Source organism: Apaloderma vittatum, unplaced genomic scaffold (genome assembly GCF_000703405.1).
Source record: "Apaloderma vittatum isolate BGI_N311 unplaced genomic scaffold, ASM70340v1 scaffold36074, whole genome shotgun sequence".
NCBI classification, from domain to species: domain Eukaryota; kingdom Metazoa; phylum Chordata; class Aves; order Trogoniformes; family Trogonidae; genus Apaloderma; species Apaloderma vittatum.
The window spans coordinates 1-17455 of NW_009713866.1; the positions used below are offsets into that span (position 1 = coordinate 1).

The 17455-nt window shown below is 43.0% G+C and overlaps 1 protein-coding gene across 1 annotated transcript; it reads left to right on the top strand.

The window, feature by feature from the left end:
- Positions 1–969: 969 nt before the first annotated feature.
- BBS2 (Bardet-Biedl syndrome 2) lies at positions 970–17011 on the top strand (the record flags this gene model as incomplete). Its single annotated transcript, XM_009868531.1, has 16 exons — positions 970–1197; positions 1555–1680; positions 1925–1987; positions 3580–3657; positions 5965–6069; positions 6976–7062; positions 8357–8492; positions 10363–10502; positions 11284–11428; positions 11968–12139; positions 12990–13119; positions 14007–14138; positions 14667–14804; positions 15279–15391; positions 16073–16221; positions 16786–17011. Coding segments are annotated over 16 exons (2049 nt in total), but the record flags the coding sequence as incomplete, so codon positions are not given.
- Positions 17012–17455: the final 444 nt, after the last annotated feature.

Sequence of the window (17455 nt, forward strand, 5' to 3'; positions counted from 1 at the left end):
CCGGGCCTTCGGGGCGCAGGGGAAGGAGCGGGGCTGAGGTTTGTGCAGGGGGGACAGGGACTGCCCCGCGGGAGCTGAAGACGCTCCCTGCTGTGAGTCTGAAATACAAACAGGAGGAGGTTAAACACAGCCTGACTGAAAAAACACAACGTAGGTTGAAGTGTAAAGGCACAGAGGCGGGTTAGGGGAAACGTGGTTCATCCGTTTCCCGGCATCATTGTTAATTTTAGTTTGGAGACTTTAGGAGCAGCACAGAACAGCTTTTTCGAGAGACAGACTGTACAGCCAGAAAGAGTCGTGCGGGCGTCGTTCTCAGGGATATGGTTTAATTGAGGACTTGTCAGTGTTGGGTTAATGGTTGGACTCGATGTTATTAAAAGTCTTTTCCAACCTGGGCAATTCTGTGATAAATCAAGCATGATATCATGTGAGCCCCTGACTCTGCTCCAGGCACCTACAGTGACTGAATATTAGTTGGTGAGAATAAAAACTTACTTATCACAGGCCCCTTCTTAAATTAACCGTGTTCACCTAGAGATGGAGGCTGCAGATAGGTACCAGGCAAATTGCCCTAAATATTTGGGGTTTTTTGGTAACAGTTACCAACTGTATGTAATTTATTTAGTTTGTTGTTGCTCTTTGGTTTGTTTCTTTCACCTTTCTTTCACCTCTGAAGACTCATCAGTTGCCACTTGCAGAAACAAAACAATGGTTGCACAGCTCTGCTGGCCAGAGCAGGGTTTTCCCTGCCATTTCTCTTCTTTGGTACAATTTAAAACTAAACAGTAACTGCTGGAAATGGTATTGTCAGCAAAAACCTCACTTTGGCCTCGCTTTGGTTGAGTGAATTCCCTTCTTCCTCGTCACAGTTATTATCCAAACAGTAATCTTTAATGTTTACAAGCATTTTTTTTGCGTACACTAACACTTACGTGCTCTGTGATAATATTTATCTCTTTGTTTCTACAGGTGTTTATTCATAATCCTCATGCCCGAGGGCAGAGAGCAAGCACAAATCGAATGGTGCAAAGTAACCAAGATTCGGACATTTCTCTTCTCAACATTAACCAAGGGATCACTTGTCTGGCTTCGGGAGTGCTGAACCCACAGCTGGGTTATGATTGTCTTCTGGTTGGAACACAAACTAATTTATTGGCTTACGATGTGTACAACAACTCGGATTTGTTTTACAGAGAGGTAAGTTAATTTCCCTGGCTGCTTTTTTTAGTATCTTCATTGTTTTCTTTCTCTTTCCACTCTAAAGATCATGTTTTTTACATTACTTTGTCAATTAGTTGTGCTTCTGTTCTTTGCCTGAGTTATATTACTGTATTCAGAATGTTTTCCTTTTAGAATATCTGGAATATTTCAGAAGAAAAATGTGAATGTGATGTATGTCTGTGTATGAGCCTGCAAGAGCAGATTTTCATAATATGTCACGTATGACCTAGCAAGGCAAAATTAAAAAAAAGTTATTACGCCTATCTGCTAAACTGATAATGATAACGTGGAAGCTCTTTCTCATTGCTGTTACCCTTTAATGTTTCTTTCTAGGTTTCAGATGGAGCAAATGCAATTGTTCTTGGAAACCTGGGAGATATTCCATCTCCACTTGCTATTATTGGTGGAAACTGTGCCCTGCAGGGCTTTGATTATGAAGGAAATGACCTTTTTTGGACAGTAAGTCTACGCATAATGTTTCTGATGTTCCTATCAGATTCTTTCAATTGCACTGATTTCCCTTGAATTAATTTTTTTTATAATAATTATTAATTTGGTTGTTGATATCTTAATTTATCTCAGACCTTAAACTATATTTTGGTCATGTATTCAGTGCACTCAGATGTTGCTTGAAGTTGAGATAATAAAAATAGTTAAGCTTCTGTCAGCTCTCGCCAGCACTGAGCACTGTCTCTCATTTCAGGTTACCGGAGACAACGTTCGTTCGTTAGCACTGTGTGACTTCGATGGTGATGGCAAAAATGAGGTTTGTAACCCTTTACATATAAATTCATCTGTTCTCATGGATTTGTATTGAACTGATAACAAAAAATGTGAGTTATTAAGTATGACTGCCTTAGCAGTTAAAGCCATCCCTGTGTGGAAGTTGTGTCTTTTTCCAGAGTCTGGTTGGGCAAAGATGGACACAAATGCTCAGCCTGTGTACAGGGAGCGGCTCTGGTCTGTGACACTGCTCGTAGGGTCTGAAATTTGGTGTATTTGGAGTCCTTGACAGGACATGAGGGCCTTGCTCTAGTGAATGGATTGCTGGCTGTAAAGGAAAACTTCTCTCATTATTGGAATGCTTACTTCAACTGTGTAATGTTTACAGCAATGTGTAAAGGGCCTCTGCACCCTTCATGCACCCTTTATGTGTGGGTTTTTTTTTTTTTTTTTTATAAATACTGAACTGAAACAGAATGTTTGCTCAATTGGGATCTTGGGGAAGTGAAAAAAATCCAGGTTTTCCAATCAATTTCTGCACAGCTTCTCTTAGGATGTGGGTTTTTTAATGCGCTCGGAGGTGGTTGTAGAAAAGGGAGACTGTTATAAAGGTTCATAAACTGGGAAACTGATCTGTTGCACTAATTGTAAATGTTTTGCACTTGTGCTTCTAAGTTGGTTGAGTTTTTTTGGTTGTGGTTTTGCTATTTTTTTCTGCTCAAGAAAGGTTCATTCTCAGCAGTTGGTGTAATCTGATGGTACTTTGAGCTAAGCAGAGTTGGATGCATTATCCAACCACTTACCCTGCCAGTTAGCCCCTTATGCATTTGCTGAGACTTTTTTTTTTAGGGTTCTTTTTCGTCTTAACTATGTAGGTAATTCTTTTTTTGTTTTATTTGTGGCTTTTTTGAAACTGGCTCTGGTTTAAAACTTGAAGTTCCGAGAAAATGCAGAGAAACATCTTTCTAAATTGTTTATCACTTTGTGTCTTATCTGGTAGATGGATGTGCTGACTTCATGTCCATTCCTTCTGCCTCAGTAAAAACATGTCTGTGTTTAAAATGGACAAATTTTAAAACTTCATGAATAGACTTCTGTCATTTAGTAGTGTGCAAAACTGGTTTATTGTTCTTATGGTTTGAGATTGATACAGGTTACTTTCTCCCATTTTGCCAAAGAGTTGGGGGGAAAGCTTTTTTCTTCCCTTTTCAAATTCCAGTTGCGGTTTCTCTGAACCCATGTAGTACAAGTCAGAACTGAGCTGCAGGTCTCCCGCTTCAAAACGGGCAACCTAATATTTTTGATGTGCGTAATTGCAGTTACAAATTGCAACACCAAATCAGAGTAAAAAAAGAGTATAGCCGTGGTGTTCCAAAGTATTTTTTCTCATTCCTGCCCCAAATATTTCATTAGGCTTTTGTAGTGTGGAGCTTGACAAAAAAAAGGTTTGACAATGGGAAACTTGCAAAATCTTGCCTTGACGTTTTGTGCCCCTGGCAACTTTTCATAGAACTGTTAAAACCTCTTCATTGCTGGACCTGGAATCTTTATTTGCCTCCTGCGTCCTGGTTTTCAGTTTCCTTAGCTTGAATAACTATTTTTAAGGTAAACATTTTTGTTTTTTTGTTTCTCTAGCTTCTTGTTGGCTCTGAAGATTTTGACATCCGGGTGTTTAAAGAAGATGAGATTGTGGCAGAAATGTCAGAGACAGAGGTGAGTAACTTTCAGCCAGTGTTTATCGTAATCGCTGATGAAGCTGAAAGCGGTGTGTGCTGTAAAGCTTCTCTGGTTCGAATTTATTGTGTAGAGTTAAGTAGTTACTTAACTGTTTGGCACAGTATATTCGGCTAGAGCTGCACCAGTTAAGAGATTAATAATGTCTTTTGTTATGCATGGCATTTTTTGCTTTATGTACTTACAAACCTTTTGCTAGGTCGAGAAAAATAGCTTGCTTGACTGAAGGTCAGTACCCTGTGCAAAGGTGCTGAAGGGCACTGAATTGTGATTGAAGCTCTTGGTGCCTTCTGAGCAAGCGCCTTTGGTTTTCCTCCAATGTGTGGACACAATTGTGACAAAGTAACTTGCTCCTGTGTGTATCCAGACATGGTGGGTTAGAAGAGGGCTGCCTGGGCAAAACTGGCTTAATATTGCAATTGGGGTTATACACTGTGCCTAGAGGGCTGCAAAGTGAAGTTTGGGGCAGATATGCTTAAAGAATGATAAATAAAAGACATGGAAGTTGCTCTTTAGCTTAAAAACTGAGAGAAGATCCCCACTGTTAAATTTTGATTGCTCGGGAGGGAGTACCATAGCCTCCTCATTACATTTAGGAGTTTTCTTAGCCTCCTCATGATACTTCAGGGCCCAGGGTAGAGTCAGGACACATTACAGACCTTTGTCCTTGAAGATCTGAGGTCTGCCCACTGCCCGAATTGAGACTAAAAGGCTTAGTTAACTGTTAAACCACTTAGCAGAGCTATAAAAGGCAAATCCAGGCAGCATTCTGGGAAAGGAAGCTGTTACTCTAGCTAGAATTACAGCGGGGCCTGTCATGCGTTCCCCTGTCTGTGCAGCGGCCAGTCGGGAGTCACGTCGTGATTTCTGGTTAAAGGGAAGCTAGAGGTCTCTCGCTCCTGTGCGTGATTTATTTCCAGATCCACAGTAGAGCCGTGTTAAAGTCACACCTGCAGAGTCTCGGGAGGCCTGTTACAACCCTACTGTTCTGATGTAAAAGGATGCAGTTCCGTCTAAACCTTTCTTTGTAGGAAGGTAAATTGAGGGAACAATGGCTTTACACGTTGTGCTCGTTTTGGAAGACTTGAATAGTTTACATTTTCTGCGTTTAATCATAGAATCATTGTGGCTGGAAAACAAGTTTGAGGTCATCGAATCCAACCATTATCTTAACTCTACCAGGCCTGCTTCTAATCACTTATTTTGGTGAAACAAAAGCCCACAGACTGTTGTAATTCTTGAATTTATAAATGGGCAATAAAGTATGAAGGGAGTATTGCTACCTTTGCAACTCTGACTGTTGCTGGACTCTTCTGTCCGTACTGGGTGCTTGCAATTTAGAGGTTTGATTCTTGGGAAAGGCTTTGGAGAAGATTGTGAGAGGGAAGGATAAAGGGTTTGGAAACCCTGTTTTATGGTAAAAAAAAATAAAAAATCAAGGAGCAATCAGCTGAGTTTTAAGAAGTTGGACAAGGATTTAATTTAAAGAAATCTGTGCTGCGTTGTACAGAAGGTACAGAGAGGTAATTGCAATTGTTCCTTCTGACATTGAAGTCTCATAGTCTTAGTGCATGGTAAAACCTACATTTCCAAGCACTGAGAGCCTTAGCTCGGTGAAGAATTGTGAGGTAATGGGTTTTAAAAGGAGTGAGAAACAGGTTGATTTATGACTCTCGGGTCTTTCCCTGGCGCTGTTACTTAGGTAACACCTAACCTCGTGTTCTCATTGTCTTCCAAAGAAGTCCAACTGTGGGAGCTGTTAATTTTTATCTTGCTAATCGTGGGCAAAGATTTTTTACCAATAATAGCTCTAGGGTTTTCCCAACCCATGTGAAGTTGAACTCTTTAGCATCCTCAGCTCATGAAGCTTAAGGAATGTTGTGTGTTTGGAGCAGGTTTATAATGTATTAGCACTGATGACCACAGACTCCCTGCGAGCAGTTGTGTTGCTGCTTGTGACAGGAAATATTTGGTCAGAGTACATGGTTTTGAGGGTAATTCTGCAATCTTTGCTGCAGTGTGTCTTCACACCGGCAATGCAGCTTGTGTGAGGAAGTCTTACGAGGCCTTTGATTTCAAACTGATTTTTTAAAACAGTTACTTCAGCACTTAATGCTTCCTACAATAGATTTATTTACTGTTTAAGTGTCGTACGGTTCATACGATAAAGAGATTGTATAGCCTGTTCTCTGTTGATAGAGAAATGGTATAGTCTATTCTCTGTTGCTCGGAAGATGCGGAAATTTTCACTCCTGTGTTGTCTCTCTCCCTTGTTGCCCCCGCCAGACGATTACTGCTCTCAGCCCCATGTACGGCAGCCGGTTCGGCTATGCTCTTTCTAACGGCACGGTTGGAGTTTACGACAAGACGGCCCGTTACTGGAGGATTAAGGTGAGACTGCAGTCGAAATATCATCACTGAAAGCTTGGAGGCTGCTAGGAGATTTAGTGCCTAGTCTCGAGTCATTGTGATGTTGCCCTGACTCCTTAGATGAATTTGAAATTTTCTGCCAGGCATCAAACTTAATGTAATTTTGTTCTTATGTAATCTACCTATTTTTCTAGAGACATGCAAAATTAATACCATGTCAGTTCCTTCAGTGCTTTTGGGACTGTTGATGATGGCTTAAGCACTGTAGAACTGTACAACTAAGGATGGTTCAGCTTTGCAGGGTTGTTTAAACAACAGAGAAATTTGAGTTCACTGTTAGAAAATGCCTCTGGCTGTATTGTTGAATCAGTGAACTGCTTTTTGGAGACTGAATTAATCTTGCATTGTCCATGTTCAAAGCTAATTTTTTTGCACCAAGAGCTATTTGCTGCTGCAGCAAAGCATATTGACAAGATCCTTTTCTGATGCTCATTTAATATTCTCGATATAATACAGATTAGAACAGTCTATTATAATAATAAAAAGGATTCCTTGGGAGGTGGCAGGAAGAGGTTAACAACTTTCCTCAGTGCTCTTGTTTTATGCTAACGATGTTTTATTTTCTTTTTCCCTAGAGAATTTGGCTTTTTACACTTTGTTTTTGTGATTTCCAACCATCTCCTTGGATGAAAATGTATTTAAAGGAAAGATCAGGTCCTTTGAGAGCAATGGACTAGATTTGTAGTGCCAGGGCTAGGGTTTGAGACATGTGTGACCTGAGAGATATGGATGCTTGTGCTTTCCGAGAAGAGACATTTTTGTATTCCTTTCTGTCATCTCTGTAGCACGTCACACTCCACTGTCCTGCATGTGCAATTTAGAAAATGTACCCAAGCTTGATATGTTTTTTTCTTTTTTTATCCTCAGTCTAAGAACCTTGCAATGAGCATACATGCCTTTGACCTAAACTCAGACGGCGTGCGCGAGTTGATCACTGGCTGGTCCAATGGGAAGGTGAGTTTATATGAGGCGGTGAAACGAGGAGCTGTAAATCTGGAAGCAGCAACTGAACCAAGCTGTTAAATTGTTTGGAGAACAGACGAAAAATTACAGACTGTTGAAAGACGAGCGCCACAGAACTGTTGCACTAAACCTAACTTGGGTGGTGAATCTTGTGCCAAGTGCAAGATCAGAGAAAAGCTGCTTCCTCTGCTTAGCTCAGAGTCACTTGCTAAGGTGTGGTAGCAGAGATCATGTGCCACATCCTAGAGCTCTTCAGTGTCTTTTCAGCTGAGCCTTGAGGACATGCTGATAATCCTCTGTGACGTTTCCTGCATGTTCTCAAACTACAGGGAGGACAAAGGGGTTATGTAACCGGAGAGCAGCGTCACTCTTGACTATGGGAGCATTAATCAAGGATTATTTAATTTTATGCAAAGACATTCTATACAGCTCAGTCTTAATCCTGTTGCTTGGTATGTTCCCGTTTGCCAGAAATGACTGTTCCAGCTGCCAAATCTCTCCTGGACCCAGCTTGCCAGGTTATTTGTTTTCTCTCTCTCTTTTTTTTTTTTTTTTTTCCTCTGGTAAAGCTGTGCTTTTTTCTTCACACCTCTCATTACTCTGATTAGCCTGGAGAAATTTAATTAACTTCATATCAAGCTGGCAGTCTAGATCCCAGATATGTTGTAACTTATGTTAGATTAGGTATATGGCGTTGTTAAAGAGAGAACCTCTCCTTGCTTCACTCCTCTCTGTTCTTTTCCACTGGCAGGCTCTACTCTGCTTGTTGGTCTGAAACAGTCCCTGGCTCCTAGAAAGAGTAATGCAGGGTTGTGTGCTGTGGAAAAGCCAAACTGCACAGAACTGAGCCCTCCTCACTGTGCTTCTCCAAAGAAAGATGATTAAAGGTTGTGGTATTTGTGTATAAAGATAATTCATCACGCAAGGGCTGCAGCTAAGAGGAGAGATTGTAAATAGTGCACTATTATTTCTCGTTTAGTCCCACCATCGCAGCATCCACGCCTGCATAACCTTCCTAGTGCAGGCTCACAGTCCCATTCTTGCCTTCCCCTTGTTTGTAACTTGGGGAAGCATCTCTGAAGAGCTGTTCCTTCTAGCCGAGTCTCGTCTAGAGGCCTTTTCTGGGTGGTGTTTTTTTTATGAGAGGTGTTCTGATCGACAGAGCTGCAAGTTCTGTCAGCAGAGCCGGCTTTCGGTTAGCAGCTCAGAGGATGGCACAACACATATTTTAGTGTCAGTTAGCTTCTCTGTTCATGCTGTGCCTTGGAACTCTGTGTTGTTCCAGGTTGATGCACGCAGTGACCGAACTGGGGAGGTCATCTTTAAGGACAACTTTGCTTCCTCAGTTGCAGGAGTGGTGGAGGGGGATTACAGAATGGATGGGAGCACCCAGTTAATCTGCTGTTCGGTTGACGGTGAAGGTAAGAGCATTGTTCAGGATGTTAATTCAATACACGATAACATCAGGCACATCTCATCATCTCAGATTAGCTAAGCGTTGTTTCAGTTACATAGTGCTTTTGTTTGCCAAATTTCCCATTGCTTTGTATGAAGTTAAGGGGATTTTGAGTTACGCTATCTGCAGACAGGATTCATCCAAGAAGTCATCGAAATTAATTTGCCTGATGGAAGAAGTCCCATGCGAAGATGACTACATTCAGTACAAACTGTAGTTCTTCGGGCGACATTATTATAGATGCATGGATCAGAAATCTTTTTTCTCTGTACATGATAATTTTTTGATTGCTTTAAAGAGGGTAAAGGTATTTGGAGAGCTATGGGGAGGTGTTTTGGTTTTCTTTTAAAAATTAGTAGTTTTCATGTTAGAAATTGTAGATATAAACAACACTTTGTTTCCTGGGAAAAGCTATCCTAAAACTGGATAACTGGTGGATTTACCCCACCGTGCATTCAGGAAGTCAGACCTGGCTCCTGTGAGTGGAAACAAATATGATCATGGATTATTTAAATAAACTCAGCGTGAATTTGCAGGAATGGCTCCAGGAAAGACACTGGCATGATCATCCGACTGCTTGGCGTCAGTGGCCTGAGACGAGCAGGTCTGGCACAGCCCGTTTGGAACAAAAGCCCATCCTCATTAAATAGCCCGGTGTTTTGCTGTCTGTCTTAATCACAGGCCACGCGGATTTGCTGCGCTTGCGCTTCAGCATATAAAGCTTTTTCCCAAGCTTACAAGAGAACATTTTACACAGTTCTGAAGGTAACTTGTCCTCGCAGGGCTGTGTGATCACTGAATGTGATCATCCTTTTCTGATGGGTCCGTCGTAAACAAACCTTGGCATGATGGCGATCGCTTTAGGCTGGAGCCTTTAAGTGTTGGGAAATAGCAGTAGCCTTGTTGTCAGGGTTATGTAGTTCTTGTTATTAGAGTTCTAGTTGGGGCCAGCATCCTTTTCACATGAGGCGTTCTTCTGTATTTCAGTGCGTTTTAGGTGTTGCTCTCAAGTGAATGATTCACTCAGAATTAATAAAGTGGGTGCTTTCATCGGAGCACGGTGTGCGTTCTGAGTGCTTTTCAAGTTCCCTGCAACTTTTTACAGGGGTTACACAATCAGGCAGCGTATTCTTTGCAGGTATAAGATTTTTGTCCCTGGCTTTCATTGTGAGCTGCAGTCAGAGCCCTGGAGCAGAATGGAAGTTTATAGCAAGCGTCTTTCTCTCGTAATCTGTTCACCTCTTCTGTCTCCACAGAAGTGGAGAAGTTAGAGATATTTACATAACTCTGTGCTCCAGTGGGCTACTGGGAAACAGGTCTTACCCCTTGAAGTGAAGTTTCCTTGGATTTGGGGAAAAACTCATGTGGGTAAATCTTTTTTTACTGCCTGATTGACAGTGACTTAGTAATTTCCAGACAGTAACAGCTCCTCTGACCAGCTCTAGAAATCCAGGTACGCATTTTATTAACTTTGCATAATTGCGAACTTGCCTAAGCACCTGAAAGAATGATTACAGTGGGAATCATCTCACAAAAGGACCAGGCGCTGCACTTGTCTGGTCAGGTGAAGACAGCTTAAAGACAGCTTGGAAATTCACCTTTTTTTCTTTCTTGTATTTTTTTAATCCATGTAATTTTCCTGTCCTGACCACCAGGAAAGTTGGAGCCTCTGTGGGTCTAAATCAGTGCTCAGGTTTTCAACCAAATGGTACCATCTGAAGACCAGAACTCGTGTATACTGTTGAGGTGGTACAACAGGGTATTGTTACAAAAACTAAAGTTTGGAGAAGGCTGTGAAAGACTTTGCTGAAACTGGCTGTTTTGTTTCTGTACAGTCCGAGGCTATCTGCCAGGAGGTGAGGAGATGAAAGGAAACCTAATGGATACAAGTGCTGAGCAAGATCTGATCCGAGAACTTAGTCAAAAGAAACAAAATCTGCTGCTGGAATTAAGAAATTATGAGGAAAATGCAAAGGTACTACTTAGACCGTGCGTAGGGCCAAAACACACCTTCCTATTGCAATAAATCCGGAGTAATCTGGGAAGCCGTCGTGGGGCAGTCCAGGCAAGTCGGAGCTATAACCTGTTAGGGTGCAGTGAGGTTGTCGCTGGGGATTCCTGCTTCTGCATCTGGCTTGCTCCTTGTGCAAGTTCAGAACTTGCTTTTTGTGTTCTTCTAACCAACATTTTCCTTGCTCCTTTGGCTTGCCAAAGCAGTTGTGTTTAGAGCTGGATTCTGTTCAGCCCTGTGCTTTGGTATGTGTCTGCAAATTACAATTTTCAATACGTAAAGCGAACTCGTTGGTTAGAGGGGATTGTGTGAGAGGGTCAGGTAACTGGGTGAGGGCTGGGAGTACTGCCAGGGTGGCAGAAGCACACGTGGCTTGGTGGTGATGGTGCAGGAATAAAGAGCTTTGAAAAATAATCTGAGGAAAGAGCAAACTCATATTTGAACAGTAAATGCCCACCATAGCAAAAAGCATGGGATTTTATAAGCTTGTGCTTAGAATTGAATGTATGTAAGTGCTTTTTTGAATAAAGGCTGAGCTCCATTGACAGTAAAGCACTTGAACAAATCGTAGCACAAGCATCCACAGCTTCGTGCCTAATCCCGCCGCTGTTTGTAGCTGTGTGAAGTATCTGGGAACAGCCTTCTCCTGCAAGAAAAGAGAACTGACTTAACGTGTGTGTTTTCTAGGTTGCTTGAATGAGAATCTTGAAATCCTGATATTGAAGGGTATGTGTTTTTATGACAGGCTGAACTGAGCGCCCAGTCGAAGGAAGCTGATGGGCAAAGAGGTGTGATTCCAGCAAACACCCAACTGCAGACAGCCCTCTCTGTTAATCTGGGCTCTGACAGCCAGTCTGCCCATGTGGAGCTCTGCATTTCCACCACAAATGGTGAGTGGTAACCTGCAACCGTTGACATTAATTTCATGTAAACACTTGCAAACATTCAGTTATATTTAGCCAATGATTTGCCTGTCTCCCCTTTATTGTCTGTAATTTCCCCTTTGTGGTTGCTTTCTTTTCACAGAGTTTTGAATCGAGCTGTGTTCTTGTGATGGGTCTCAGGGGAGGGGAGTTTGATGAAATTTATTTCTTTTTATGTATTATTTTCTAAGGCAATTAACATTTTACATGGATCAAATGATTCTTGGTGATCCCTGCAACACTCCTTTGTGTTAACTCTAAACATCAACCTAGAACTGCTTCCTTTTATTTGCAAAACTGAACTACCTCAGGATAGCAAACTGACCTAGCACCAGCTGTGCTGAGGATGCGGTCAGGTCCACACATGGCAGGGCTGGTCGTCTGGATATTTTGACAGTTCAGAAGAGAGGTGTAAAGAATGAACCATGCTTATTTCTGGAAGCAGTGGTGCTTTGTTGCCAGAGGACAGCTCTCATTTGGGAACTGATTTTTCTTCTGTTGCTAAGACACGATCATCCGTGCCGTGCTGATCTTTGCTGAGGGCATATTTGAAGGAGAGAGCCACGTCGTACACCCCAGTCTCCAGAACCTCTCGGGCTGTGTTCGTGTTCCCCTTACTCCACCCAAAGATGTCCCTGTGGATTTGCACATCAAAGCCTTCGTGGGTTACAGGAACAGGTGAGTTCTGTGTTGTGTGATCTCTGCTGGTCTCCAGGGCTGTGTGACCAGGAAACAGCAGTGATGTGGCTTCGTGCTTGTCCCCGGGGAAGGGCACTGTTAGTTCCCTGGTGCCTTGCTTTTGTGTTACTGGAAGGAGAGGTGGAATGCTTCCTTAAAAACTCTGTTGCATCTGTGATGCTGAGCTCTTCTCCGGACAAAAGTCTAAATGGTCTGGAGTCACTCTGCTGTGCTCCAGCTCTGCCTTTATGGGAGCAGTGAGCATTTCTTGTGCGAGAAGTGCCTTTTTGTGAGTCTGCAGAGGGAATCAAGGGAGACAGAGGCTCTATCCAAGCTACCTTGAAAATGACACGTGAAAACAAGTTTCTCCCTGCTCATATCTGCTGGAACTGGTGGTGCCCCAGGAAGCTGCATCCTTTCTCTGGACAGGGAGGCATATTCTGAGAGCTAGCCAGCAGCTGCAGAAAGGACGTATGGGACTAAATTCCCTCTTTAATTTCTCTATTTGTCTTTATTACTGCTTTAAATGAGACTTCACTGAACCTGTAAAGAAAATATCCAGTCACATCAATGAGGAATACGGTAAATGTGTGAGCCTAGAGAATGTATCTCATTGGAAGGATTATGGAAAGTGGAAGCAGTGGAGGAGGAACCATTCAACCTCATGATGTGATAATTCTGGAATTTCCAAGTTCCAGTGTTTTTATCCTGGGAAACATGAAGCAGCTGATTGTGTAGCTGGAAGCTGCTGATGTCAGCAGCCAGCTAAAAAAGAACTGGGAACCTGTGCAAGAGGTGAATCTCTGGTTTGTTGGTAACTGCCTCCATTTTTCCTCTGGATTGCTTCCAGCACACAGTTCCATGTATTCGAGTTGACAAGACAGCTTTCCCGCTTCTCCATGTATGCCCTGAGCAGCACAGACTCGGCCACGGAGCCCCTGAGCTTCGTTAACTGTACGACAAATGAGAGGCCCCAAAGGGTGAGTTTGCGCTCTGCTGCCTATTCCCCTGTCCTGCGGACAGACACTACAGGTGGAGGGTTTGCAATTGGCCTGAGACTTCTGGAGCCAGGGAAAAATTATGCAGTGAGCTGCGCTGCTGGCCTTTGGACTCTGGGTGTTACGACTTGACTCATTGCTTTTTTTTCTCCTTTAAAAGATGCCTCTACTGAGGCATTTCCTGCTTCAGGAATTCCTGCAGGAACTAATAGCCCGAGATCATGAGACGTTTCAGATATTATCTTGTTTGCTGTGTGACAACTGATGGAATGCCAGTGGCAAGAGCCCTGTAGTGAGAGAGGAATTTTGTAAATGAGCAAAGATCAGGAGAAAGGCGATATGGCGCCCAGGTATTGGCTCAGTTTCACCACAGATGAGCAGCAGTGCTGTAGCTCTGGTTCTAAAAGATCTGAATGGTGGGACAGCAGTAATTAGAGCTGGTCATTTCCCTCATAACTGCAGGGCTCTGCCATATTTGCCTGAATTTTACTGCATTAAATGAAATGATCAAGGCAAAATCCAAGATGAAACAAAACTTCCTTTAAATTCTTGCAGTAAAATCAAGCCTTGCTTCCCAGCTTTGTCTGGCCTGGGCTTATGTTTTGAGCTTGGGCTGTGGTCTCTGGTTGTGGGATTTGATTTTCTTACAAACATTCAGCTTTGGAGCAGGGAGTCAACTGCCCTCATTCTGACAAGTTCATGACATGCGTTTAGGGGATGAAATCTAGTAAATGACATTTCCTGAATGGAGCCACCCTGGTGCACATCACGTGCAGGGATGTTGCGTTGTTCTCCAGGGTTTCCACACAGCTGGTGGCTGATACTCTTCATTTTGTTTTTGCTGATACTCTTCATTTTGTTTTTGCAAGATTGTTATGTGGCTGAATCAGAGCTTCTTGCTGCCAGAGGATGCAGAGTTTCAGAGTGTTCCCTTTCAGGTTTGCTTCACTTCCCTTCGTAATGCAGGTCAGCTCTGCATCAAAATCAAGCCCGGCGGAGAGGTGAGTACTTTCAGGGACAGAGCGAAACACGCATTTAATTATACTCAGATGAAACTTAAGGGTGGTGCCAATATGAGGCAGTAAAAGTGAAGGGTGACTGACCAGGCAAAGGAAGTGCTCCTGTTCTAGGGATGTTTTTGGAAACTTCTGGGCCTGTTTACCGTTGGTGGGTGAAATTTCAGGACCTGTTAACGAACAAAACTACTTAACCTACACATCTGTAGGAAGGTGTCTGTATTCACACAGCGTGGTTTCAGGGAGCCATAATTTGAGGCCCAAAGCCTGTTTGTAACTTTTGCACTGGTCCTGTATGCATGGATGCCTCTTGTCCTGGGCCTGAATAAAAGCCCCTTTGAAATTAGTGTCTCCTCTACTGAAAGCCGTAGAGCTTAAGCAAGCTCATGCAACTATTTTGCCTCTTGATAGAATGAACTGCTTGGAGCCTGGGTAACTGCCTGAGAGGCAGCCCATTCTAGGAGATGTTTCGGCTTGGAAGGGCACTGCAGTGCTCTCTTTCTTTTCTGACAGATTTCCATCAACACGGATGATATTGATCTAGCTGGTGACATTATCCAGTCATTGGCCTCCTTTCTGGCCATCGAAGATTTGCAGGTGGAAGCAGACTTCCCCGCTTACTTTGAGGAGCTGCGGAAGGTGTTGGTCAAGGTGAGGAGGCATCAGGTGTCTCTAAATTGACAGCTGAGCAGTCACTGGAGGCATTTATATGAGAGAATCTCCAAACTGCTTTATTTTCTTGGTGGCAATCAGCTGGCAAAGGCTTGCCGATTCCTTTGTGAAGGACACTGGGACACCCTCAGCGTTCTGTTTGTTCTGTATTCTGTAGAACAGGCGCTTGGTCCCCATCAGCTGGTTGTTGAGAATAATTTAAGTACGGGAGAGTGAGCTGTGGGTTGGGCTCAGGGCACACGGTGTGTATCTCAGCCTGACCACCCTGTTCGGGGGGGACAGGGTACTGCTCTAGCAGCCAGGGCGTGAGGGGAAGGAGAAAGGTCCCAGGGATGCCAGTAGGTTAAGTTGGGACGTTATTTCCTACTTCAGTGAGCCAAGGTTTATCTTGAACAAGTTACTTGTATGCCCAGAGTGCCAGAGGCCCTTCTCATGGCTGTTTGCCTTGGCCAGGTGGACGAGCACCACGCGGTGAACCAGAGGCTCACTGCCGACATGGCCGAACGCTCCAACCTCATCCGCAGCATGCTGGTTCAGGCCGAAGATGCCCGACTCCTGGGAGACATGTGAGTGATTGCTGCTTAGCTGGTGTGTGTTGGGTTTAGAAGGGCCACTCTTTTCCTTTCAGGCAGAAAAGAGTAAAAAAAATAAATTTTGTGATACAGGAGTTGCTTATTTGCAACTCTTGATGTGGAATCGGTGCCTTTCCTGGTCCCACTGTGAGCTCTCCTTGAGCCTTGTCTTCCTCTTTAGCTGGAAAACCAGTCTGGGGAAGGCAAAAGGGCAAGGGCTTACTTACACCCCTCATCTTTGGGATGGTGAGATCCATTAGGAAAGGTACATTGAGGGAAGAAGGCAGTAAAAGCTGTCTGTGGTGTCTGAACTTCTGAAAATGCCGAGAGAGAAATTTTAGATGTCCTTTCACTCTGACTTGCTGTGTTCTGCCAGTGTCCTATTTTGACTGTCAAGAGCAGCAGAAAAGAGGCCTGAGCTCACGGGGGAAAGTGGCATCTCCTCTTTGGGCTGCTGGATAAAGTCACTGCAAAAACAGACCATTTTTTTCCCCAAGTGAAATAATGAATATAATCAACACGTCTAGACAAGTCTGTTGTGTTGTAGCTTGCGGATATGCAGGTAACTGAGGTAGCCATCACAACTGTGCCTTGCTACACCTTTATATTGACAAACCAGGAATGACTTTCTTGTCCCCGGAGATGCAAATAACTGGACTGATTTGTTCCCCCCAGGAAAAACATGAAGACACACTACACAGAGCTGTATGATCTTAACAGAGATTTAATAAATCAGTACAAAATTCGTTGCAACAATCACACGGAGCTGTTGAATAATCTGAAAGCTGTGAATCAGGCGATCCAGAGGGCTGGGCGGTTACGTGGTAAGTGTGTGTGTGTGTGTTTGGAGGGAACAGGGAGTCTTGTACCCCAGTGAGGTGGATGTGTCTCAGAGTCCACCTGGGTGACTTAAATGACTTCAGGCTTTTTGGCCTTAAATTATTTCTTCTAATTTAGTTTTTCATTTTTATGTTACAGCCTGTGACAGTCAACTGTGAGTGTCCAGTATCAATCTTAAAAACATTTTAAAAGTAATGTTTCAGTTCTTAGTTTATAATTCTGCATGAAAAAAAAAATCACCTTAAGCAGGGCTTTTTATCTATATTATTAATTCTGTAGGTCTTTGGGGAAGGAGGTAATTTTTTGTCTGTTTATAGCATTCCCCTTTCAACAAGTCCTTTAAGCTACCTTGTAATAGAGGTACAGATGATTCCTCTTTAAAGAGAGGATTTCATTTATGTAATGCAAAAAAGATGGCATTTCACTGTGAGTTTAAAAAACACTTGAAAGAAACCCCCAGATTTTGAGACTGGATCAAGTAAGTAGTTTTATAAGCTGCTTCAGTAACTGAAGTGGGTTTTTTTTCCTTTTTTTTTTACTCTTTACAGTTGGCAAGCCTAAAACACAAGTGATCAGTGCTTGTCGGGACGCAATAAGAAGCAACAACTTCAACATGCTCTTCAGGATAATGCGTGTGGGAACAGCCTCTTCGTAAAAAATGACTGGAGGAGCAGCAGTTGCACAGAGGCAGCGTTGCCATGCAGCGGGCAGATAACAGCCCAGTAATGACAAGCGGTTAATTCAGTCCCTTACCCCACGGGAGGGGGACTTAAATCGCAGAGGTAGCATTTTAGCTAAGCCGTCAGGTGAGAAACGTTATGCAGGCCAAAGCTTTGTGAAAAAAGCATCAGAGTTTAAGTGTAGATGTTGTATTTATGCAAGACAGAGTATAACTTTGGAACAGTTATTTTTCTTACAGTAACTTATTTATGTATTTTAATATATTTTATAGTTAAGGCATGGGCCTTTTCCATTAAAACATAGACTGCTTGTTTGACTGCTTGTGTTCTGATTTAGTTGGGGAGATGCGTGCGGTTACATTCATTTCTTGAAAAAAAAAATCAAAAAGACAACCCAGACGACTTTTCTGGTTTTGCCATCTAGTTTCTGTGCACGCTAAGCACTTGAACTCGGTGTTGGGGAATTCTGGGGTTCATTGCAGGGATGTGCTGCTTTCTAGGTTAACTGCAATTCAGCGTGCTAGAACTACCAAAGGGA